Below are 26379 nucleotides of genomic sequence, written 5' to 3'. Positions count from 1 at the left end.
TTTTGCTAGTTATTTTTAAAAAATATTTTTTTTTATATTTTATTAAAATTATAGAGCAAATTATATGTAAATAAAGCACTTTTGATTAAGATTCTAATCAACATTTCCAAAAAAAAAAAAAAAAAATAGCACCAAGGTGCGCATTCCTACCCTCTACAATGATCTAAGTGCCAGATTTGATAACTCTAGATCAAATGGTCGAGCTTGTAGCACAACACATGCAAACACATTCATCCTTATTGTAAATAAAGATAAAAGATAAATATTATTTTCTTGTCTAGCTTTCACATTGTCTCGGTGGGTTCATTTACTTTGAAGCATATTATTTTTTTGTTCATAAGAGTTCACTCATTGAAAAAAATATTTGACGATTTTTCTAAAATAAATTCAAATAAGTGCAATTTTATGCTTTTAGAGGTAAATATAGAACTGAATGTATAAGTAAATTTAGAACTGTATTTTAATTATATTCCCTTGGAAAAAACTTTTTTTGCAAATTGTTCGTTTTTGAACAAAGTGTAGCCACTACTGCTACATGCCACATTTGGTTAGATCTAGACCTATTGTTTCACCTATACAATATTTTGAACGATTTTAGAAGTACCCATTACACAATTCAGTAACATACATGATAGTGACGCGACGCATTATGCAACAGACAGTATACAAAAATAAAAACATTATCGTATTGAAAGCAAATCTCCATTTATCGATGCTTCCTGAATTGTAGGTGTCAATTGCTTTGAATTGTAGGTGTCAATTGCTTATGATGAGGTGTGGTAGTTGAAAGTATCAAATAAGTAGTATCAAGTCTTTAGACCTGTCACAGTGATGAAGAATGCCTAAAGACACTAACCGATTAAACACACACACGCGCACGCATATGTACAGTACACAGAAAAGATTGAAATTGTACTTAAAAATAATTTCGGGCACTCATTGATTTAAAAAATTTGTTATTTCCCAAGAATAAAATCTTCAATAAAAAAAATACTGCCTTTTCCTCAACCTAAATTAATTGCACAGTTTGTAAATCAAAATGGAAACGGCACTATCTCTGAATTCATTTGGATTTTCCCGTACCATTCAACTTTTGGTAATGCTCTATACTCAGCATTTTGTTTACGAACCTATTTAAGAAAGAATTTTTTTTTCTTTCAGTATCAGCGAATTTAAGGTTGTGTTATGAAAAGACTTTTATTTTATAGATTAACGATATATAAACTAAGCAGTTTTTTCTTCTACGACAGAGCAATTAAAAACTAATAATGCATTGATTTATGGGATAATTAAAATATTATATATGTATATATAATATTTTAAGAAATTATATATATATATATATATATATATAGAGAGAGAGAGAGAGAGAGACAGACAGAGAGAGAGAGAGAGCTGTTTGTAAAATATTGTAATGATTTTAGTTTATACAGAAAGTTTGTAAATGCTTATAAATACTAACTGAATTTCTTTTTGTCTTAGAATTTAGTTGTTTTTAATAGATAGAAAGTAATTTGGTTCCTTTTTTTTTTTTTTTTTTTTTTTTTTTTTGGCTTTTCTTACTAAAGATAATATTTAAAAATATTCATCTATAGCAGAGTATGAAAGAATATATAAAGAATTCGAGGTTTCAGAATTTTCTAACGATAAGAAGTTGCAAGGCAGATCGTATGTCAAAATAGATAGAGAGTATTTAATCCTATGAACAGAATTATTAATTTAACAGTTTTGGTCCAGAAAGGGAGGCAAAACATTGAACATGACATTTACAAGTCGTTATTCGCTTCCAATTTAATCTTACAAAATGCAAAGCTCTCCACCACTTTTAGATTTATCCATTTAGTTCATTTTAAACTATGCTGCCAAGAATGTCTTGTTTAATGACAAAAAATCTGATTATATTGCATCCTTTACTGAATAATGGCATCTTGCTATCATTATGTGCTTGTGAATTAATGATTGTCAAAGTCCTAAATGATTTTGGTTTACTAAGCAGTTCATCTTTAAATAAGACTAAATAAATCTTTTAATAAGTTTTAGCAAGAACAACTGCATTTAGCACAAAAAGACCAAATAAACAAAATATCTGGTTTTGTGACACAAAAAAAGTCATCTCAATTTCCACCCTTTTTGATCAAAAGATGTACTTTTATTTTCATACTTTTATTATTATTATTAATTTTCAGGGATTTTCCAATTTCTGGATCATACAGTATTTCGTCTTTAAAAAGCTCACCCTTTTAAATAAATATCTTATCAGTAATTAAATTCAAAAGGAAAATAAAAGCATAAAAAGCGTAATTTTTAATTCGAATAAATGTTGAATTATAAAAAAGATGTTTCATTGAAGCGATAAAAGGGACGAAAATGGATGAATATATATTCTAAAAATATTGCAAAAACTACAGATATCATAATAATATGTTCAGTGAACTAAATGCATCTGGCACGATCCATATAAGTGAAGCGGCGGCCGCAATGCTGCAATCCAATCCACTGAAGTGGAATTGCAATTGAGTGGATTTCCTGAAAAAGAATATATCGACATTTCTTAAACAAAATCCATTAAAAGGTTAATTTTATTATCTAAGAGTTTTTATAAGGTACTGTGCTAAATACCTATAGGAATTAAAATCTCTAAATAAATTATGTTCAATTACAATTTTATTCAAATAAAAATCAGAAATGAAAGGAAAACAGAAAAAATAATAAAAAAGAACCTTAAATGTAGAACTATTATAATGAAAGTAAGTCTAAAGATCGAAAATATGAAGAATGAACTCAAAATTATTTCTAAGTATTATATTCAAATGATAGGAAATTAATTTATAAAGCAAAGAATAATTCATATTTTCTGCACCACGAGAAAAGGTAGAACTGCAATCTGAATTTAAAAAGTGAAATTGATTTAGAAACAAAAAAAACAAAGCTTTCTGAAATGGATTAATATTCAGTACACATCTGAATCGATTCAAAATATTTTAAACAGTTGCACTTATTTTTGATATTTATAATTTGTCTTTTGCAAAAAGGGTTTGTCGAAGTGAATCATTATTATTATTTATTTTGCTTCAAACTAATCTTTATGGAGGACATTTAAAGCTTCTTTCATTTTCTGGTAATACAATATTTTAACCAAGTTAACGATAAATCATAAGGATATCAAATAAATCCACGTGATGCATTCTACAGTCGTTGGCGTAGTTTTCCCATTGCATAACGTGTTCAAAGGAAAAATACTTAATATATTTCATTAACTAAATTATGAAACAAAAAAAGCTAAAATAAGTTTTAAATGAAATTTGAATGTCGAAAATGAAGTGTAGCAGCTTTAAATTTAGTTCTGTGTTAACAATATCCATTATTTTTTTATAAATAACATAAAACACTATTTAGTTCTTCTGCTTATATTAACACCCAGGTCCATTTTGTCAAGTTTCTCAAAAAGTACTAAGCGAATAGCAAAACATTTTTTAAAGAGTCTTTTTTTTTTTTTTTGCCCATCATTTCTCTATAAAAGGAAATGTGTTCCTGGGTTGAGAGAATAAAACTCTACCGCTTCTGTTATGTTAGGAAGGAACGCGAGAACCAAGAAAAAATCGTCTTGCAAAAATCCCGTAAGCAAAGCAACAAAACTAACATGATTTTCTCTTTTTCTATTAGAGAAATCATGAATCAATGTTTAGTCTAACAAGTGAGAAATGTTTATATGACAGTTCAAAAATTTTTTTAAAAAAATGGATACGCCAATCCTTTTAACCATTTTTCATAATATTTTATATCATATGGACCAAAATAATTACAGCAATTAGTTAAACTGACCACCTCGTCAATAATTTTTTCGGACAATGAATGATGAATATTCTTTCCAAACAATTTCATTATTTACTGACAACTAAAGCATTTGTGATTCATTCCCATCAGCATCCTATTAATTTTTGAAGTAAGGAATCAAGATGGATATTTCATGTTTCGGGGATTTAGAGAAGTTTCCCATAAAACTTCTAATAAAATATTGAATTAAGGCCTCCATTTAAGAGAAGTTTTATTTCATACAAAAAAGTAAACAGAAACTTTCAATTAGTTCTTCAATTGTAATAGACGCTTGTTATGTGTGTTGTTTCTTAAGGCACTTGTCATAGACAAGCCCGCTGACGAAGTCAACGATTTTAAGCCGATAATTTTAACGTCTTATTTTCAGTAGCGCCATCTAGGGCCAAGAGTATAACTTAGCTACTCACACGTCACAATCCTTTTTACGGGGCGGACTTCATTCATATATTTCATTCACTCGTCACAGTTCTTAATTTAGAACTGAATCGGAGAACGATTACTTCTGATCCAGTACCTCCAGTGATAATACCTCGACTTGGAGGACCTTGTGATCACGACAGATTTATACGTGCACCAGCCACCACATACACATGGAGTCTTTGACCGGCGGCATTCGAATTCACAACACAAGGGATGCGAAACCAACCAAAAAATGAAATTATTTTATTTTCAACATGTGCAGAATATTCTGCACGCTTCGTTTTGAATCCTTCACCCCTAAGAGTTCCTAATATTGCTGAATGCACTTCAAAAATAATTGAGTGACCTGGAATGTAGCAGAAAGGAAGCCAAATATGAAAGGTGTTATTATGAATTATTTTTAAATTCAAAGACTTTTAGAGATCTTTGCATTTAGAAGAATTTGCAATATCCTTCATTAGCATGAATGTATTTAGATAGAATGGTTTAAGAAAACTAAGAATTATTTGGGATAAATATTACATCAAATTCCAGAGTTCACTTACAAATAATCACCAGAATGTTAAAAACCTTTCCTTTATTTTTCTGATAGTGTACACTGTAGTAAAATACAGAAAATTACAAAAGGTAAAATTTAACTGTGGCACTTGCTTACCTCTCAAGTCTAATATCTCTAGATCTGTCCAAATAGGACTCCAAAGTTCTTCAGGTATACTTTCAAGTTGGTTGTTATCCAAGTAAATTCTGCGCAAGCCCATCATTTCATCGAATATGTCCATCGGCAGAGTTTTGATTTGATTGTCACTGATAAATTAACATAAGAGTGTGTTCAAATAAGTTTCCAAAAATTTGGAACTACAAGAAGAAAATTACAAATTATAATCTTCTCAAGTGAGCTTTGACAAATATTTTACGAATTTCATAACCAAGTCTTTGGCAAGCGAACCGAGATTTGATCATCAAAATTTGTGTCTATACTGATATTTAAAGAATCTATCCAAAATAATCCTTTAGTCCATTTCTGCAGGGTTTTTTTTTTTTTTTTGTTTGTTTAAGAGAAATATCAGAATATCACTAAAATTATTTCCGAAGAAATGGGATAGAATAAATGGAATAAATTCTAAAATATTATCCTTTATATAAACTGTGTAATCGACATATCGTATAGATTTCAATGTAGTGCAACATTCTACAGGGAAGACTGTTACAAATATTAAAGTTGATTGTGTAGTTACTTCTTCAGTAATAAATACAAACTAAGGAAGTCTTTTCAAAATTTTAATGATATTTTAATCAGTTAGAATAAATAGAAATTTAAATTTTTTTCCTAATAATCACAGAGCTTATTTTGACACCAAAATTAATTTCACCACTTTAAAAATTAATAACATCTATTTCTTTTTTATCATATCTCAACTTCATTTTTAATAAATTTTATTCTCTCATTTCAATGATTTTTAAAAAATTTATTTTTAGTATAATTTTAACAACTTTTTTTATCACAGTAATGAAATTCAAACCAATATCATTGTTCCATCATGCCTTTCACGCTGTTTAAGTTTTGATCAAGATATTTCTGTCGTTGGGTATTAAATCTAAAGTAAGATGTCTTCACGTTCGCTTCTATTAAGATGAAAATGTTCTTCAGCTGGCATTCTCCCTGTCAATTGCTTCAGGTGAGAGGCTGTTGCTATCCAACCAGACACAAACGGATCAAGCCTAAAATATTATTATGCTTCGATATATCTTATCTTATATACCCTTATCTTTTTTTCTCCTCCAGCAAGATGCATCAAGAGTTGACGTCAGATCGATTTCATCGTCATCTCGCCAAAAAAGGAAATTTTATTTCAGAATCCAAATGAAACGTGGTTTTTTAATACTTCATTTTTCTAATAGGTAGCTACACCTTTAATGCTGATACTGTTATTACTTTTTAGTATTTTTTTCTTTTTTTGTATTATTTTTCATTTATTTGTAGTTACTGGAAGAAAAACTTCCATACTGCTTCAGACTTTCCAATCACGTTTCAGAAATGAATTTCAGTGAAAATCTGCTTTAGGCGAACTGGTATCACGCTCAAGCGTTTTCCTTTTTCCATTGTTTCACAAAGAATCAGTTTCATTCCCCACCCCCAGCCTATGAATAGAAATTCAATTCTTTTGTGAAAGAGAACCATGTTTCTAAGTAAATCTATGAAGAAATCATTTTATTATTTCTATTTGTGGATATAGTTTTTATACTTTCAAATCCTTCTGCTATTTATTTCACAACCTAAGCTTCCAGAAACAATCTCTCAATACATATTTGCACACTTAATTTTACGAAATCGAATATTTCTAAGCATTGTTTTGGGTTTTGTGAAAAAAAAGTTTATTCAAAATAACAAAAGAGAAGTTTAGAGTCATTTCTTTGTTTAGACTAAAGCTTTTTTGCTCTCTTTTATAAATTCAGTATTAAATTTTCTGTTAATATTTACATAATTGATTGATTTTCTTTATGAAGTAGAAATGAAATTTTTTTATCAGATCATATTGTTTTAATAGGAAGGCCAAATGAGAGCTAAAAAGAGAAAAATAGAAGTATCAAATAAATGAATTTTAAAACATTTGCTTTTTAGATCTCTTTATTTGAAGGATAAATAAATGCTTCAAATCAAAATTCCACCCGGTTTCTTCACTGATTTTATGTAAAGAAGCTTGATGTCTCATTGTCGATTGGTTCGATGCTATTTTTTTTTTAATTTTACAGATACTGAAATATCGCAAAAGGTACTGTATTATTCGGGAACAAAATGTTGCATCCTAATTTTATCATTTTAAGGGTATCTTACATATTCAAAATGAACATTGGGGTTAAATGAATTTATAATATCCATGGGTAAAAATTGTATGCTATTTTTTAAAAGACACTCACACCACATAACTTTAACCCATCCAATTCTTCTTCATTCCAACTTTACAATCTGATATTTACAACTTTATTTACACCGATATTTTTAGTTAAAAATTTCTTATTTAATAAAATTAATTTTTTTTAATTTTCATACTCTGGTAATTTAGAAGCAAAAATTAATAAAATATTTTTTTTGTACGTGGCAAAATTATTTTTAAAATTTCATTCAGAAGTATGTGATAAAAATTATATCAAAAGATAATATAATTATGAATCAGCCACAGTGTATTGACGTGAGATTACATTTCACAAAGTTATCATCTCATTTTTTAAAAATATTTTTTAACCGAAAGAATTACTCTTTTGGTTAACGTGTACTTTGATTAAATTGGAGTGAAGCCAACTCACTTGAGTCTGAGAAATATCATTGCGTTCCCTGGCCACGAAAAAAAATTTCTCGTGACCGAATGAATTTGATTGTCAGACAAATCCAGTTCTATCAATTCATGCATGTGACTCAATGAACCGCTTTCCAAAGTCTTGATCCTGAAAAAAAATATATGAATTATGCTTCAATGAATTATGCTTCAATGAATTATGCTTAGTTTCGATATTTGAATTCTGTTACCATTTATGTATGAAAACGATAAATTTGAAGATGAAAAAAAGACTTTCTTTATACTTTTTATACTCAACAATCATAAGCAAACCTAAATATATTTAAATTTACAAAACCTGAATACTAACCAAATTGTTTTCATTTTTGTTTGTTTAATCTTTACGTACCTTTCATAACATTATGATTGTTATATTCTTAATTAAATCAATTATAAATAAATGCACTTATCTGTTTAGAGTTATGGTGATATTGTTACAGAAATTCTAGCAACCTCAGCAGGTTTTACGCTAGATGTGACCGCAAAGGAACAGAAGCATATTTATGTTACATCAAAGATTAAATGGAGAAGTGTTATGTTACTTTCCTGTAGTTTATCATATAAGCTGACGGCCGTGGTAATAAGGTTTTGTCTTCGGAACCGGGGGGCTGCAGGTTCAAGACCCAATTCCACTGAAGAACCGTCCTGTAAGCTGATCTGATGCTCGCTAAATCCGTCGGGGCCAAACGTCCCCTCGTTGGTGTGTTGTAGAAGTTTGGAGAGGAGTGCTGGCTCAGGTGTCGTCCTCGCCATGATTCCGTTCCATGATAAAATTATGATTCCGTTCCAAAATAGCCCTAGTTTTGCTTCAAAACGGAACGTTAATATAACTGAACCATTGAGCTTGAGTTTTTACCCGTCATATCACTGCATTTGGCTGTAATTTTAGCTGAAATTATTTGCTCATATATGCCGGATGAAATATATGCTAATAGTTCAGAAAGAGAAACGTCTTAACACGGAATTTCTTTTTAAATTTGAGAAATTCTGACAAAACTTATTCTTTGTTGCAACAAGTCGCCACATATTTATTACGCACATAAATTTTTGTCTGGCTCAAGGATATTGATGGCGATCCATGTCCTTGTTGATCTTATACGAATGTCCTTACTTTCATACTTCACTGATTTATAGAAACGACTTCTGCGAAGAAACCAATGCTGTGGACTAGCTTCTTCACAAGGATAATATTCCAGTTCATAATTTTCAGTGTGACTTCTATTTTACTCCCCAATATCAAGTAAATGCTAAAAGAAAATAGATTTAAGATAGTACATATACGGAAAGAAATGATGATAGAGCCTTCAAAACATGATCGACACCTTTGCTTCTGATAGCGTAAAATCCATATGTAATGATAGAGAGGAAGAAAAAATGAAAGGTGATAATATATAAAAAGTTTTTAAAGTGCTTAAAATATTGAAAAATGATTTTAAATAAAAGTCAGCTTATAATATTACTACTCCTTCATATGAAAATGACATATTGTGCTTTTGGGAAATGACTTGGTTTTACTTTTAATAATTTATTTTTCAGACCGCAGGAATATATCCAAACATTAGCAAATTGACTGATTCTTCTGACCAATTGATAGGAATCCTAAAAGTAGCTTCTTCTCACTAGAATTAATTCCATAAAGGATGATTGATTTGTACTTATGCATTGTTGCTCCATCTTCACTTAGGATTATACAAGTTTTGAAGCCTTTATGTACACATAATTTCCAATTCCAATAAAGGAGATTCAGTTCTCACTTGTTTCCTTTTAGTATGAGAGAAAGCAGATTCGGTGGAGGGTGGTCGAACCAGTCGAGGGGTATTCGAGTGATATTGTTGAAAGAGAGGTCCAGATACGTGAGAGCATGAAGATCCCCGATCTTTTGCCAGTCCAGATCATCCACAAGCTTTCCTCGTCTCATGGACAAAGACTGTAGATACGGTTCCAGACCAAAGAAAGCCGAGCGACCGGCCTTCGTGAAGTGGCTGATATAGGTGAAAGAAATCTGCAAAAAAGAAGAGTAGAATCTATGTTTAATTACACCTTCAAAAGGAAACAAATTAATATATGTGCACTGGTCTGGTTTCGACATTAATTATTTCATCGGAAAGATGGGGGACTTTAGAGTAATCCACCTTAAATTTCTTCATCATTACAGCCAAAAGAAAAGCTCTTAGGCGGGTGACCTTTCTGTACAAAGGAACTAATTTATTGTTAGTGACAGACAATGAAAAATAAATGCAATTTCCGAAATATTACAAGTATCGACAGCATCTGCCCATTCAACATTATAAAAATAAGGGTTCTTTAATTAATTAGTATGTCATTTGCTAAAGCTTAGCTGACTCATCTTTATAAGAGGGATACAAATTTCGCAGCAGATTTCTTTTTATCGATACATTTTGAGAAGTAATAATAGTTTTACGACTAAGTGAATAGAGTTTTTCTCTTCTAGAATATTCAGTTTGTAGGCTCTCCATTTCTCCTACAAATAATTTTAATCCTCATCTAAATTATTTTCTTCACACATGTGATAAACAGATTTTACATAAATAAATATAAACAAAAATTGACAGTCTAATTCAAAATATTTTTGTATATTGGACATTTAAGAAAAAATATTTTACACGTCATTTTTAATGTCCATTTGTGGAAAGAAATCCTGATCTGCAATTGCAAATTTATGTTATGAATAGCATCATTTTTGTCACATTTAATCATTTTCGTTCTCAAAAAAAGGCCATCATTTCAAAACTTTTACTATCGAAATAATAAATTCTTTTACGCCTGTTTATAACATTCCCTCCAAGAAGATGTTTTATATTAACAAGATTGTTTTTATAATAGGTTATATTTTTAAACAGAAAACGTTTATTTTGTCTTAAATAGTATATTCGAAAGACTTATTAGAAGAAAATATCGAAAAAATTGCATATTATTTATTCGTCGAGAAATTTCGGACTGAATGCATCTCACAAAAAATAAAAACAATGCTATTTATATTCTTGCATCACGGAAATACAAATAGAAATCTTTCCTTACCATACTTGAACGCGGTTTTAAATCTTCCTTATCTGGATAAAAAATACAAAATCACATTACTATAGTCAACTGCACAAACCAATAAACAACATTTTCTCCCGTGGCTTTAGATTCATTATGGAAAAGTTGCTATATATTTTAACAAAACTTTTCTGTTTACCAGTAATTTATAACATTGCTAGCTTGCTAGCTGGCAACATTGCTCGCTTTTCAAGAAGATATTGGCAAAATGAAACATATAATTAATAGATTTCACTTATCGCTTAGGGCCTGGAAGTAGATAATCGTCACAGGAGAATTAGATTTGAGAAAATTTTCAATAAAATAAATGACGCAGTTTGTTTGTGTCTCGGAGAAATCAGTCTCAGCCTCTATGAGGATAAAAAGCAAAACTTCTGAATGAAAGGTACCGGTAAAACTTTTGGCATTTTCCAAACTACAAGAAGTGTAAACATTGAAATGCACCACAAATCCGTCCTGTTCAGAAGGCAGCAAAGTGAATAATCGACAAATAATGCATACTCGTCACCCATAATGGGATGCTACAAATTGGATAATTGGTTGACAGACAACATACACTTGTAAGCAATAACGGCATACCGCAACCTGACTGGCAATACTCTCAAGTAATAACGGGGGCATTGCAAACTGAATAACTGGTCAACAGATAATACACACACGTAGGCAATAATGGGATACTGAAAACTGAATAAGTGGTTGGTTCGATGACTTTTAGTGTCAGTATCTTTTCCACTTCAGCTTTTAAGATTTTTGTCGCGGTGATAATCTATAATTTTTGGCACAAATAGGTCTCTCATTTTCAAGCTCGATATCGTGTTCAGCTAAATCTATGCATCCAGGTACAGTTGAAAATGTTTTGGAGTATTTTCTTATCAGTTGACCAAGCTCAATCTTCTGGTTTTCATCTAACATAGGATTTGATTCTATATCATTCCAAATTTCGGATAATTCAAAATCTTTAGTTTCTACAGAATCTTTGGTCGACAGACAATACATACTCGTAAGCAATAATAGAGTACTGCAACTTACACAAAATAGTCCCCATTTAAGCGAAAACAATGCGCAGGCCCATTGTGAAGGAAGTATATTTCAAAATCCAACCATTAGACAATTATTGCAACCTTCAAGGAGTGAGAACCTGCTTATATGTATGATAACTTCTCATCCCATATTTTACCTGGAGCTATAACGTTTAAAGGTAATAAGGTAATTGATTTTATTACAAACTCGTTTATAGTATTAAAATTTACACTACTTATATATGTAAGTATAAAAGAATTACTGCAGTAAACTTTACAATCAGCAAAGAGAGCTTATACCCACATTTCTGAAGAAATAAAATACAAATATAAAAAATTCTGCCTTTTGCTAACATTGGTTAAAGACACCTGCATTCAAAACCAGATGTTAAATTATGGACATTGAAGCTGAATTGCATCAATTGGAACAAGACACTGAATATACAAATGTTTTAATTTTAAAATGACTCTCAAATTAAATTCGATGTTTTTAAAGGCGGTTCATTTTATTTTACTGTTTATAACTTCATGGGATCAAAAACACTTAGCATTCACCAGTAAATAAAACATGTTTAATCATGTTGTTTCAGCAATTAAAATCCAAATAAAAATGCTGAAATATGAAGACAATTTATCATTTTTCTTCTCTTTGAATAGTTATTTGTCACTTTTAAAGAATCATTGTTATTCGGAAATTATAAAAAGAAAAAAATTCATGACAATTGATAAAATCTTTAGACATTTTAACCTGAGAAATGTTGAAAACAATGAATGGCGTCAATGTAATGATTCCCAAACTTTTTCGATTATCGGAACTTTTATTGAGGCACTGCACTCTATATAAATTTGCTGCATGCATTTTAAAATAATACGTTTGCATATAATAGATAAGATGAATGAAACAGGTCACAGCAAGCTTTTAAATCATATTAAATAGATTTCGAGAATTATAACAACAGTGATACTAATGTTATTGTTGATTCCATACGATTTTTTGAAATCCCCAATGGACACAGCTTTTTCATTGTCCACTCAGATATTCGCGTACTACTTTGATTTTATGACATCAGCTGTTCTTAACCAAACCTCGTACAAGTGAAAAGTAGAAAATAGAGTTGAAATTACCTGATATTTGATAATTATGAGAAATATAATATGCCTTGATGCCTTGAAGAAGTCGAAGCTTCTATGGCGTACACTTTTGGAACCAGTGTTGTGATGTGTGAACACTTGCGATTGTGTCAGAATGACTGAAGCTATAGCAGCGTCATCGATAAGGGATATAAAGAGCGACGCAATGCATACGGTGTTCAATAGTGAAAGCTGCTCGTATTAGAGGAAATGGTTCGAAAGTAAAGTCGTGCTATGCATGGATGCGTCCAGATCAGAAAAACATGTGGTTGTACGGTTTTCTTATTCTACGTTTGACTTCCTGCCCCAAGGGAATGCTATCAATTCAACATAATACTGCAGTATTCAGGTGAAAATACGAAAAGCAATCAAAAATAATTGACTGGGTCTTCTCACACAACAAGTAATCCTTCTTAATGACAATGATCTCCCCCTAACCTCCCGTAAAACACATATGACTTTAAAAACTTCCGTTGGAAAGTATTGGAACACCCGCCGTACAGTCCGGATTTGTCACCCCATGACTTCCACGTCTTTGAAATTTCCCATCTTCCACATATTTTATGAGAGAGCACTGCAAAGGACCCGTTTCCATTCGGACGCCGAAATGAAGGAAGCTGTGTAGGACTTCCTCAAGAATCAACCACCATCTTTCTACAGAAAAAATATAGACCTGCTACCTAAACGATGGAACCTGTGTTACAACGCCCATGGCCATTTCTTTTGGTTTTCAATAATGGAATTCTTTTCATTCAAATTGCCCGCCTTTCATTTGGAAAACCTTTATATTTTGTGACTTCCTATAAATTTTGAGAATAATTATGACACAAATTTCGGAATCAATAGAAATTGAAACTCATAACGAATATTCTAATCTTCCGGAAACTGATATCAGAAATCCAACAAGAATTAAAAATTTTATGCACAAAATGAACTACTCACTTGAATATCTCTAACGATGATTTTGAAAAAGAGATTGCTGGGCAGATATTCGATGTCCGACAAGGTCAATTTAAATTTGCCTATAGTTCTGCCGCACATTTCATTTCTAAGGACTGTGGTCAGTCGTACCAAGCCTATTGGGCCGTTGCAAACGAGTTCTTCTTGCCCTGGTAAAGAACTGGTACACTGGCATGGCTCTATTGTTTTGGGATCAGATGGACACTGGGCCTTTATCCATGAGAAGCACAAAAGTAAAATTAAAAGCGTCTTCATAAAATTCCTAGAAGTTGCCATGAGTAACATATGCTGATTTTTTCCAAGGTATTCCAAAGCTGAAAAGATGTGAATACACATAATGAGCTATAAAAGCCTTTATAAAAAATTTCTTTTTTAAAAAAATGTAGATTTTTTAACAGTGCGTCTTTTTTACTCAATGCAAATACCTGTTTATAGAATAATTTCATTTTCACGGCATTGAAAAGAATTACAAGAAGAAAAACTATTTTTTGAGTAATTTTGTAATAAAGATAATTTGCTTACTGTTTTCAGGCTTTTCAAGGAATAGTTGAAATTACGAGATATCTAAATAATTACATATAATTACCTATTAAGGCCAAGCAAATTTTCATTCCCCTATCGTTTGCGGTAGATTTTTTTTTTTTTTTCGATTTTGAAGTGAGGACACACTTATTTCTAGAGAATAATCCCAAGAAATACGTAATTTGATGACTACCCGTTTTACGAAACTACTCAGAATAAACATATAATGCTGCTGTTCTAACTAAAGCGTTTATGAATTTTTAATAATTAAAGCATTATAATCAATTTGTTTTGCAATAGACACAAGTTTTTACTGCACTAATTTATTTGCCTTTTACAAATTAATGACACTGAAATTTTAAAAATCGTTGATGGTCCAACTCTCAGTAATTACATTAAGCCTTTACAAGCTTCTTTCCAAATCTTTGTAGTTTAAAATAATAAAATTATACTGAAACCTTTTATTTATTTATTCATATACGAACGAAAAGAGAATATGCTTTCCTCAAAAAGATAAAATTCCTGGAATGATGAATTATAAAGCATTAAATCAAACCAAATAAAAAGTTTATTGGCATGATTTTATATTATCAACAATTCATATTATGTGCTGAAGTTTCTTGAATAAGACAAATATTTATCAGTAATAACATCGCATAAATAATTATCTAAAACGGCATCATCAAACGATTTAACATGGAAAATTTTGGAAGAAAAAAAATTTCTACATTACGATTATAATTAATATTTCTTACACGTAAAGAAAGCTGACACAATTAGCAGTATAATATCTATATAGTGCTCATTCACTTTTCACGAAATCTGAACATTTAAATAGAATTAAATGAGTGTCCATTATGGAGATGTAACAAATTAATGTAAGAGAATTGAATAATTGGAGACACGTGATCTTGCTGGGGAATTCAGTTCGTCACTACGCCACTAACTGCTCCATTAACCAGAAGATTCATATGCAAGTATGCTAATTGCTTCGCACTCAAATGCGAGTATTGAAGATGGATTAGCATTAACTAATATAGGCTCATAATTGCAGACAAATGCCGATAACTGATTTTCCATAAAGTTTTTTTTTTTTTTTTTTTGTTATTTTAGCAAAACTGACTTGTTTCGAAAGAAGAAAAAAAAGTGACACCATTTTTTTTTCCTCTGTGAATAAATTGGATGAGGATTATCTCGGTTTTAACCACATAGTTCATAAGCCGGAGTAGCTGTAAAAATCAATAATTTCCCAATAAACGAAAATAGCAGGGTCTCTTCTGATCAGAAAGGATGGGAAAAAAACCTTTCTTCTAAGATGATAATGTTTTTAAACTAGAATTCTTTTTATAGATTGCACGATGGGAAAACAATTAAAAATAATACCAAGTGGCAAGCTTCATACCTAAAGTTACAAAATTTAGAAGTAAATTCAAAAAGAGCGTATTTAAAAATTCAGCAAGAATTTCAATTTAGTAAAAATGAGTTTATGCTGCAAAATTTTTCCTTGCTCATTTGACATCAGATTTCATGAAAATAAGACCATTAGGGTGTATTTTTATATTCCGAACATTTTTATTTGTTATAAAAAAAAGGCGATAATTTTTTTGAAAAAGCTAAGAGACTTTTTAGAATTTTTACAAACCAAATTGAATAAAGAGAATCGAAAATAAATTTCACTTAGTTCTAACGGTAGAAATTATTAACAAAAAAAAACTAATGTGATAAAAAATGGCTTGCATATAATAAAAAACAACAAACTATAATAAAATAGTTTGACTATTTCTTAAGATAGAATTGGAAATTCTAATCTCATAACAATGAATGACTTTGAGAAATCTTTCATTAAAAACAGTACAGCTGCTCTTGAAAATTAATTATTCAGCGAGGATAGCGCTCTCTTTTACAAACTGGTTCAGTTTTAGAAGCTTTTGTAACTCAATAAACTAAAAATATAAGTAAATGAAATAAAATTTAGTTCATCTCTATCGCTTAATTATTGCGCAGTATTCGATGGTGAATGTTTTATCGAACAGACGGTTGCCGAAGCTCATTGAATTTCTAATGCAGAAATAAAAGGACGAAATTCGAAATAGATTTTCATAATAAAGTGCCAGAAGGGAGAGAGAATGAGAGCCTTTAACTCTTAAAAATGCAGTTTTTTAATTTTGTTACCTTTATTTAATTTCGTAATAACATTTTTAAATTTTTTAATAAATTAATTTTTTTAGTAAATTTTTTTATTATTGAACATAAAGAGTAAGGGTCATATCTCTATTTTCATTTTTTTTAAATATTGTCTATTGTTACATTATCGATTGCAGAATTATTTCCTTAGATTTTATTTCATGGAAAAAAATTTCAAATTCATAAAGTACATTTTCTTTATAACAATGTATCTCAGAAATTTTTTAAAAAGTGTATCAGAATTAAATCTTTAGCTGGATATTAAAAAAAATTAAGAATCAATCGTAAGTTCAAATTTTGTATAATCAACTACTGATTCTAATTTGATAAAAAAATATTTAAAAATATATATTCTTGAACTTTATTTTTATATCTTTAAATTCCACATTTTTGCAATTATAAAATTAAAACCAATATTTTTTTTGTTTCATTAAAAAGATTTTCTAAATTCTGGTTTAATTTTTGGAATTCAATTTATAATTTTCTATCTGTAAGAATTCCTAATAAACGAAACATGACATTAGAGTTTTATGTGAGAATGAACTTTGGATTCTCATTTGTAAGTCATACATGAAACTGATTTAATAATTATTTTGAAAAAAAATTAATATAGATTGCAAAGAATGCAGACAAATTGTGAACCATCATAAACATTTGCATGTGGCGAAGAAAAGAACAGTTGACATTGAAGATTGATATATATTTCATAAAGATTTATGAATATGAATTGCATATATTACTTTTAAAATTACAACTAGTTCAATCCATTAAGTTAATTTTATAAGTTTCAAACAATTTAGCAATTGAATTTCATTAGTTTTTGCTAAACTAAAGTTAGAATTTTCAATGAGAAATAAATTAGCGAGGGATAAGAAAAAACAATACATTACTGTTTGATTTGAATTTTGGTGCATAAATAAAATGGAAATGAGATAAAAAGATTTTCTAGATAATAAAGTGAGTGATTAAGGCCCTTATATTTAACTTCTGAAATAGAGCTGCGCAAAATGAATTTCAAAATAAATATATAAGATTTAATAAGGATTATTTAGCATTTTGATCAAGCATACATTTAATTAGAATTACAATAATTACACATTATTTAACTAATTTTAAAGTATTTGCTTGGCAAAGTTTTTTCACTAGAGTCCTCATTTTGACTAAAATGTACCAGATGGAACTGGAAAATTGTGTACAGATAAAAGCATATTACAAATGTGCGAAAATTGTTAAAATTGAACTATGCTTATATAAGAAAATAAATATGTGGCATAGTAAACATTACTACATATTGCAGATAATTATATCAAAGAATGGAAAAAAATATTTGCTGGGAATGCGTTCAATCTGAAGCTAAATAAAATTACCATCGTATAGATTGTTCAACGAAATATATTGCAAGTTTAAAATGCAAGCAATCCTAAATGTCATTTATATCTTTCGTCTTTTAAAAAATTGCATGATTTCGAAATTTAAAATTATCATAAGAACATTATAATATCTACGGGAAAATTTTGTTGCAATCATAAACTGCATAACAGCCAAAAATGCTAAACTGTTAGCCGAAAAAAAAAAGACGGCGACAGATATATACAATAATTTTCTGGGCATACATAATTGAATTGTTCATTTCGATAATTGCATTTATTAAACGATTAAAAGCATTTTTTAGTTCTATCACCTAAATAAATGACACAAATTAATAACTTAAAATTCCTTAAAATTTTTTATAAAGAGATTTGTCATTTATAAAATGTATAGTTGAAAATATCCACAGCATTAGAAGCCATGATAATACCTAAATATGCATAAATATTTAATAGATACCACTTGGTCAGATCTAATCCCGATATAAAAATTATCACATGCAAATCATGCCGAAAAAAAGATCTTATATTCAAAAACTATAATACTACCTACTAGATTTTCATTGTTTAAAAAAGAAATCAAATTTTTGATTGAAAATTATTTTCGATAATATAATGATCTTTCATAACAAAAAAAATTTATGTTTTGATGAAATAACAAAACAAATTTAAATTAAATTTCAACAATGAAAGCTATCGCTGCAGTTCATATTTTAAAATATATTTTTAAAAATTGCGAAAATTGAGGAGTGTGTGGAAATACATTGAAAACAATAAAAATGAAAATATGATTTTTCATTTAATTTTAATATTTTAAAATTAATTTAAAAAATTGCTGAAAATTTGTAAAAATTAAATTTTTGCGAAAATAATTTCAGTAATTGCTAGTACAACTACCTAAATTTTGCTTATTTTTTCATTAATAAAAATTTTTGTTTCAATTCCAAAAAAAAAAAAAAAAATAACTCTGGCATGCACATCCAGCCTTCCTAAGTAGATTTGTGTGCAACGGTTTGGAATGTAACGTGCAAACGAATAAGAAATAGACACCAAATACTTATAAGTTCGCGTTAGTATTAATTAATATTAGTAAAGATAATTGCACGTTGGATGCAAAAAGCTGATGGCTCTTTCTAAAAGGCATCATAAATTCCGCCATCTTTTTTTATAACTTTATAAAAGCTTGAAGCGTTTTGAAGCTTAATGAAAGTTAGCTAAAATTGCACAGATTTTGATGCATTAATACTTGAATCTTTTCAAATGAATCAAAATAAGAAATTTGATCAAATGTTTCTGTGAAAGTTTTGGCATGTTATAAAAATATAAACGAATGTGCATATTACTGATCCCATTAGGAGCCGAATAAATTAGTTTGGATTCCGCTCCGAATGAACTGACTCCGTTCCCAATGCTGCTGATTCTCTTGAGATATCTTCAAAAAGAATCGCATGTATTGTTCCTTTTTAATCGTCAATCATAACATTAAAAAAATAATTTCAAATGTTTTTATACATTTTATACATTTTTATACATACTTTTAAAATTCTGTATTTTTATAATAATGAATTTATTAATAATTAAGATGCTTTGATCGGTGGCTGGAGAAAAATAAATTAAAGAAATTTAATGCATAATGGTTTAGGTTTAATTTTTATCAACCACCTCCTTCTCTGTTATTCGGAGGGAATTTTAATTTGAAAAAGAGGAGCACTATTCCGGGGCCTTGAGCGCCATTTCATATAAGCACGCTTCAGACGTCAATCTTAAACGCAGGAGTATGCCGTCCTGTGATTGTCATTGCATCTTTAGGTCAAATCTTGCTTTCACTATTCTGAAAAAAATCGTCTAAAATACAAACTCGGTTCTCTGGTACTACTTGTGCATTATCCGTGTGCTAATGAGTTATTTCCCAACTATTGTTCACCGATGGCATGCGGTTAATAATATAAAAGCATCGGTTTTCTTTACTATACTACGAAGCTCACAAATCTCATGTATGGATCTATGGAAATAAATATTTGAGCACTCGCGGTTTCATAGTTTTGATCATATTCTTCATTACGCAATTGTATTGGTCCTGGGATTTTACCTTTTAGACGCGGAGGTTAAAAATCGTCCAGCTCAAATATTCTTTTAACCTTCTCAGCAAAATCAGCATTTTACTCATGGTCCACAGCAATTTTATGCGGGAATTGTGTAAAATAAAGAAACAATTCCATTCTTTCATAAGAGAGTAGATATGCCAGAAAGTTAAGGGGAAAGTCACATAAAGTATTTTATTCAATTATCTATTTTAGTCAATTATTCAATTATCCATTATTAATGTTAAAATTAAAATAAATGCTTTCTTTGGATATTAATTCCTCAACAACATATTCACTTTTGCTTTTATTAATATGATAATGTTCATAGAAGATAATTCTTTCTTCAAATAGTGTCATATAATTGTCGTTATTCACAAAATGCAATTCCTAATGCAATCAAGTAAGTTGAAGACGTGACAAACAAATCAAACATGAAACTTTCTCATGCCATGTTACTCGGACTGAAAAGAATCTGCTTCATTCTCTTATTATTGAATTAGAGTTTGAAGAAAACATTACTAACATTTTAAGCCATAAGATTGTTCTACAATTGCGAGAACAATGTTTTTCTTAAGATAAGATACATAATAGAGATCTGAATTCTAAATGTCCTATATATTGTCTACAAGTGCGAGAATATATCTGTCCGAAAGGGAATCGATTTTTCATTACTAGAAATGCGATTCTGATGGTAATACAAAATATAAAATACAGAAACATTTTTAAACTTTTCGTTATACAAACATTTTGCAGAATAGCCATTTCCATTAGTTGTCTCATACATGCACTATTTCTTGTCTCCTCCGCATCTTTCACTGCAATAATACTGACCTGATCTGTCACATTCAATTTAAAACCCACACATAAGGTCTTTTGGCAGATATGTATTTTATAATATTCATTTTCCGAGGTAAAACTAGTTTCGTTTGGAATATCTAAATAACCCTTAGAGTTTTTTGGTCCTATTTTTAATCCTGTTGCATATTTCTTATTCATTGAATCATTTAAATGAATGAAATGATACGGAGCGCGCACGCGCGTCTGTGTGCGTGTGCGTGTGTGTGTGTGTGAGAGAGAGAAGAACAGGTTCAATTTTCTATTATGAAGAAAAGATGATGTAAAATTGTAATGTAAAACTGTGATGTAAAATTGTATGATAATTTTTATGGTTCTTAAATGAAAACTTTAGATAATTTATAGTATGGATTTTAAATATATATATATATATAACCAAATTAGTAAAAATACCAAGTAAATATTAGCAAAAAGAATAAATATAGAATCAAAAAGGAAGAAATTAAGAATCCGGCCTGAAAAGTCTTCAGGCCGGTCTTCAGCTATTCGCCATATCGTACAATCGGTTGGAGATAAGACAAGTTTCCTACAGCGTCCTATGGGCTCTTCTCTCACTCTCGTTTGCCAGAATTGATCTCACCCTGCCTATTAGAAATTATTATTCATGAAATTAAGGCAACATTGATACATTAAATAATTAAAAATCAAAACTTGCGTTCAAAAGAATGTCATCAGATAGTTATAATGTTTGGTTGAGCATTATTCGAAAGAAATTGCGATTGCATCTGATGTTATAATAGAATTTTGTGATTTTGCGCAGCCCTTCCCTAATGCGTAGGAAAAAAATGAATAAAACTTCAGTGACTTCGAATAAAAAGAACAAAATTTCACCATGATTTTGAAATATATTATTTAAATTCTAGTAAAAAATGCTGCTTCAGAAAAACTTGTGCGAAATCGTTTTGTAGTCTTTTATTGCCAAATTTCTATTAAATGTACACAATATAACAAAACGTGGTATTGACTGAAATATATCGAATGTTTTAGAAAAATATTTTGTTTTAGGGTTGTTGTTGTTTTTTGTTTTTTTAGGATTTAATGTTTTACAGTATGTGACATTAATTAAGTTCTACTATAATATATCAATCTAACATAAAAATTATACAAATTTCGAGCATTTTTTTTTCTTTGTTTCTCAGAAATTTGCCTCTGCTCTACTTCTATTTGTTTGTTCTATACAGATATCTTTCTACTTTAGGCAGTGCATGTACCCTCGTTAAAAAATTCGAACTCGAGATTTTGGCGAATCTTCATGCTCCTGGGTTAGAAAAACACATAAATGGAAAATATATATCTGTCCGTCTGTCTTTTTTTTTTCTGTCTATTCGAATAAAAGTTAACGCGATAAATACAGGACAAGATGGATAAAACTCAATGCAGACATCGAATCTATAGATCTGTTCTTTCATAAATATGTAAACGCGATAAATGGAAATTGCAGTGGCTTAATTATATCAAATTTGGTAGGTGATTTTGTGCCAAATTTGGGTTTCGATCGGTGGGGAAAAAACGCGTCTGAAGCACAAACCTTTAGTAGAAAGCATTCGAAAACGTTTTGGGAATACAACTTCCTCTGATTTAGCAAGGTGACTTATTTAGTTTCTCATATTAGCATGCTTTTAACATGTTAATTATTTATTATAGAAAGATATATTTTTTGTTCATTATTATGTGAATTTGTATTTGTTTTTATTTATCTATTTTGACTCCAGGCTGCCTAACCTCTACGTTATTACACAATGTACAATATTATTGAAGCAGATCTTTTATAAATATTCTAATAACTGAGTGAAGGTACAGGAATCTGGCTGATGACAATCGGTAAAAATGCTAATATAATCATCCTAACGGCTTATTATCCATAGGATTTGCATTTTTTAGAAACTTATTTGTTTGGCATCAAGGGAAAATAACGTTTTTAATAGACCTGCTTCATTGCTTCTTTACATATTTATATATCTAAAAAAAGCAAAATCCGTATTACTTCAAGGCGTACGACTTTTTAATTTTTATGTTCAGTCCATTGAGATGTTTTAAAATCCTTGGTTCTAGTTTGAATGGTAATTAATTAATGAAAGAAATATTAAAAGTATTATTATAGATTCTGTTTAAATAAATTTTTGAAAAATGGATTAACATTAGAGAAACTTTTAAACAGATTAAACAAACACTTAAATAGAATAATTAGCGAAACAGTTAAGTTTTTGAGTTCCCAAGTTATGAAAAATCGTTTTCTACACCCGTTTCACTTTTTTTAAGGAGCAATTTCAGTTTTTAATAGAGCATTCAATCCTTCTACTTGTGCATCAAACTTCGTTCAGTTCTATAAAGAAGAATAACATAAGATCAAAACAATACAAACGATGGGACATTCAATTTTATATCTATCCGAAATCTATCAAGAGCCCAAAAAGACTTGTGAAGAAGTTCGCGCGCGCATGTGCTAGCGTCATACAGAGTGTCCCGAAAAAGTGGAAAAAGCATTTATTTCCTTAAATAGTGCACATAGACCTCCATTTTCAATTGCCAAGCATCAATAAATGTATAATAAAAAATTGTAGGAAAACATTTTAGCTTTGGTGGAGGTTGATAGTAAAGAGTGAAAAAAAATTATTTTTGTAAGTCCCTAACGTGTAAAACAGCTAGAATCAAAATATTTCTCTTACATTCATCTCTTCACGCACAGTATTCCACGTTTCTATCCACAAAATTTGCAGAGACATGCTTACTTTAAATTTAAAAAGAGGTTATCAGAAATTTATGTGAAGCATTTATTTTAGAAATACAAATTTATTCAAAACTTAAAAACTTTTATAGAACATTTATTAATCTAGTAAAATTATTTATGTACATTCTAGCACAATTATAGTTAATTATTTATCAGAAAGAATTATTTATCATGTTGCAGATAATCCAATCATCATGGTTCGGTTTTCACGCATGTTGGTGTTCATCTTGATTGTCCGATTGCGCAGCTTCGTCTAAATAAAGAAGAAAGAGAGAGAAATCGAATATTTTTTAAAGAAATAATGTAATTTTGCATGCGAAAATTAAATTTTTTGCTCGGAATTGTGCGTATGACACTACATTTTTCCCAAAAATTATCGTATTTCGCGAAGGAGGAACGTTTTGAAATAATGATAATTTATGGTGAATATAATCATGATGCATTTTCACGTATATGCAAGTATTGTTTTAAAAAAACAACTTTGTATAGATGTAAAGATATTTATTCTGAATAAGGTTTGTAAATACTTTGATTAATGTATTATTTAACCATCTTTTAAAATTTAACAAGTGAACAATATTTTTCAGATAACTTTTTAATTCTTTAGTAAGTAATGTATATCACCCTTGAAATTTGTGATGAATGAATTCGTCCAAAACTTATCTGAGGAACGAAATGTAATCTAAGTCATTAAATTTATTTTGTTAATAGCCTGTACAAATCCAAAGTGTATTCATACATCCACCTTATTTTTAAAATTAATTTTAAAAATGAGTACTTGGGAGCATACTCTAGATGCAATATTTAAGGATGAAAAAACGTTCGTTGTACTTTTTGAGGCATCCGATAAATTGTATTCAAATTTTCATTCGAAAATTTTCGAATATATAATTTATAAATATCGAAGAAAAAAGTTTTTCCACAAAATTTTCTAGAAACTCACATCAGTAACAGTGAAAGGCAAAATTAAATGCTACAATACAAAATTAATGGTGAAATTAAATACAAACAACAATTCATAAAAATTTATACGCATAACTTTAGAAGTCTAAGAAGAAATATATTTTAAAATTAAAAGAAATGAGAAGAAATATACTACAAATAAAAGTGTCCATTTTTTTATTATTCTAAAATTAAATTAGTATCATTATTTCACTACAGAATCGACTGAATAATCAGGCTGTGGGCATCATGGTGTTCCTCAGATGACTTTAAAAAATAAAAGGGATCCGAAGTAGAAGAAATATACTACAAATAAAACTGTCAATTTTTTTTTATTATTCTAAAATTAAAAGAGTATCATTATTTCATTACAGAATAGACTGAATAATTAATAATGCAACATGATTCTCTTGAGATGGCTTTGAAAATTGACAGGGATACAAATTTAATCGAAACAATTCAACTTGTAAATTTTTCAAAACTTGTTAGCAGAATTAGGCAAAAATAGTATTCATTATCTTAATAGAATCCAAAATTTTATTGAATCAGTGTTTATAGCACTAATTTATTTTCATTATGACAAATTAACATTTTTATTCAATTTGCAACTTTAAAGTTGTGTCAAAATATCGTTTAACCTAAAAAAAATGGCTTGGAATATAAGAAAAGCAAGATTATTAAAGCATTAATTCGCCAAAACTCATGTTGCTGTATAACCTGAAATTTTTTTGAAGACAAGAAATTTTCAATACAAGTACCTTTTAATTTAAAGTAGAAAAATATAAATTAATTACAGTACCAACTACTACGTTAATTTTTTTTAATTTGATATAAAATTAAAAAATTATAATTCTGATACGAGATTCTTTGAGGCCAAAATTTTTAATCGGCAATTTGACTGTAAATGCTGCATAAATTCTAATTATTTTTAAATTTAAAGAAAATCCCCACATTACATGTTTGAACCTAGGTAAAGAAAACATGATAACAATGGAATTTCTTTGCTTTTAAAATGCAAAGAATTTACCGATTAAATATTTATTGTCTTCTAATGTACAAGAAAATTTCGATTAATTTATTTCTTTATTGCAATGTATGACCTTATTCTTCACGCTAACGCTGCTGTAAAGTTTTAATACTTTTGAAAACATTTTTTTTTATTTTTAAAATCAAATACTTTCTCAAAAAATAATTACATTTTTTTTCTACGCTGTCTTTAATTGATTATAATATATAATCAATTGAAGTGATATAAATCAAATAGTTTCCAGCTTGATTTATATCTATTGATTGATATAAATCAAATGGGTTCTGAATGCTTAATAGAATAACATAAAACAAGACGCAATCAAATAGTATGCATGATGATGTTTATGTTGTGATGGAAATATCATGTGAGATAACCTTCGTGTAATCTTAGTTACAGAATACATTAGTCTCAAGAAATAGTAAAACTTACCTAGTTAATAGGAAATGAAATAAAATACACGGAACAATTTTTCTGTAGTTTACAATTTGAAAGCATTTCTAAAATGAACGCATTAAATCTGTGGTATTTTTGTACGTACAGATAAGGAACGAAATAAATACAAAAATGAAAAAGAGTGTTGCTTAGTTATTATCACTCTTTATCTCTAAGGGTCCATTACGATCATTGGTCTTTCTTCTACTTTGAAAAATGCAGATACTGAAAATTTTTCCAAACGGCCATTTTTTTTTTAAGTTAACAGACAAGCTAAACGCCAAAATTGCAATCACACGCATTTTTCTTCTCCAAATGCTTTTACTTTCGATTTTTTTTTCTGGAAAATCATTATAAATTTTATTTTTTATAAAAGTTTGAGTATAATATTTTGACTAAATTTTGTATAATACTATAATATTTTTACTAACTAAGTGATCATCAGGAAATAAAGCAAATCATTTAATCGTTTAAACTTT

The 26379-nt window shown here is 29.2% G+C and overlaps 1 protein-coding gene across 1 annotated transcript; it reads right to left on the bottom strand.

Annotated features, from left to right (window-relative positions):
* Nucleotides 1-2281: 2281 nt before the first annotated feature.
* Nucleotides 2282-26031, bottom strand: LOC129966989 (chondroadherin-like protein). The gene is made up of 6 exons (XM_056081614.1): nt 25898-26031; nt 13739-14070; nt 9341-9588; nt 7558-7695; nt 4910-5058; nt 2282-2526 (listed from the first exon to the last, which is right to left on the bottom strand). Exons 2-6 carry the CDS (start codon nt 14039-14041, stop codon nt 2426-2428), a joined length of 939 nt encoding a protein of 312 aa, XP_055937589.1. The 5' UTR covers nt 14042-14070; nt 25898-26031; the 3' UTR covers nt 2282-2425.
* Nucleotides 26032-26379: the final 348 nt, after the last annotated feature.

Source organism: Argiope bruennichi, chromosome 4 (genome assembly GCF_947563725.1).
Source record: "Argiope bruennichi chromosome 4, qqArgBrue1.1, whole genome shotgun sequence".
In the NCBI taxonomy this organism is placed as follows: Eukaryota; Metazoa; Arthropoda; class Arachnida; order Araneae; family Araneidae; genus Argiope; species Argiope bruennichi.
Note: the sequence above shows the minus strand (reverse complement) of the source record. Positions and strands in the feature narration are given on the sequence as shown.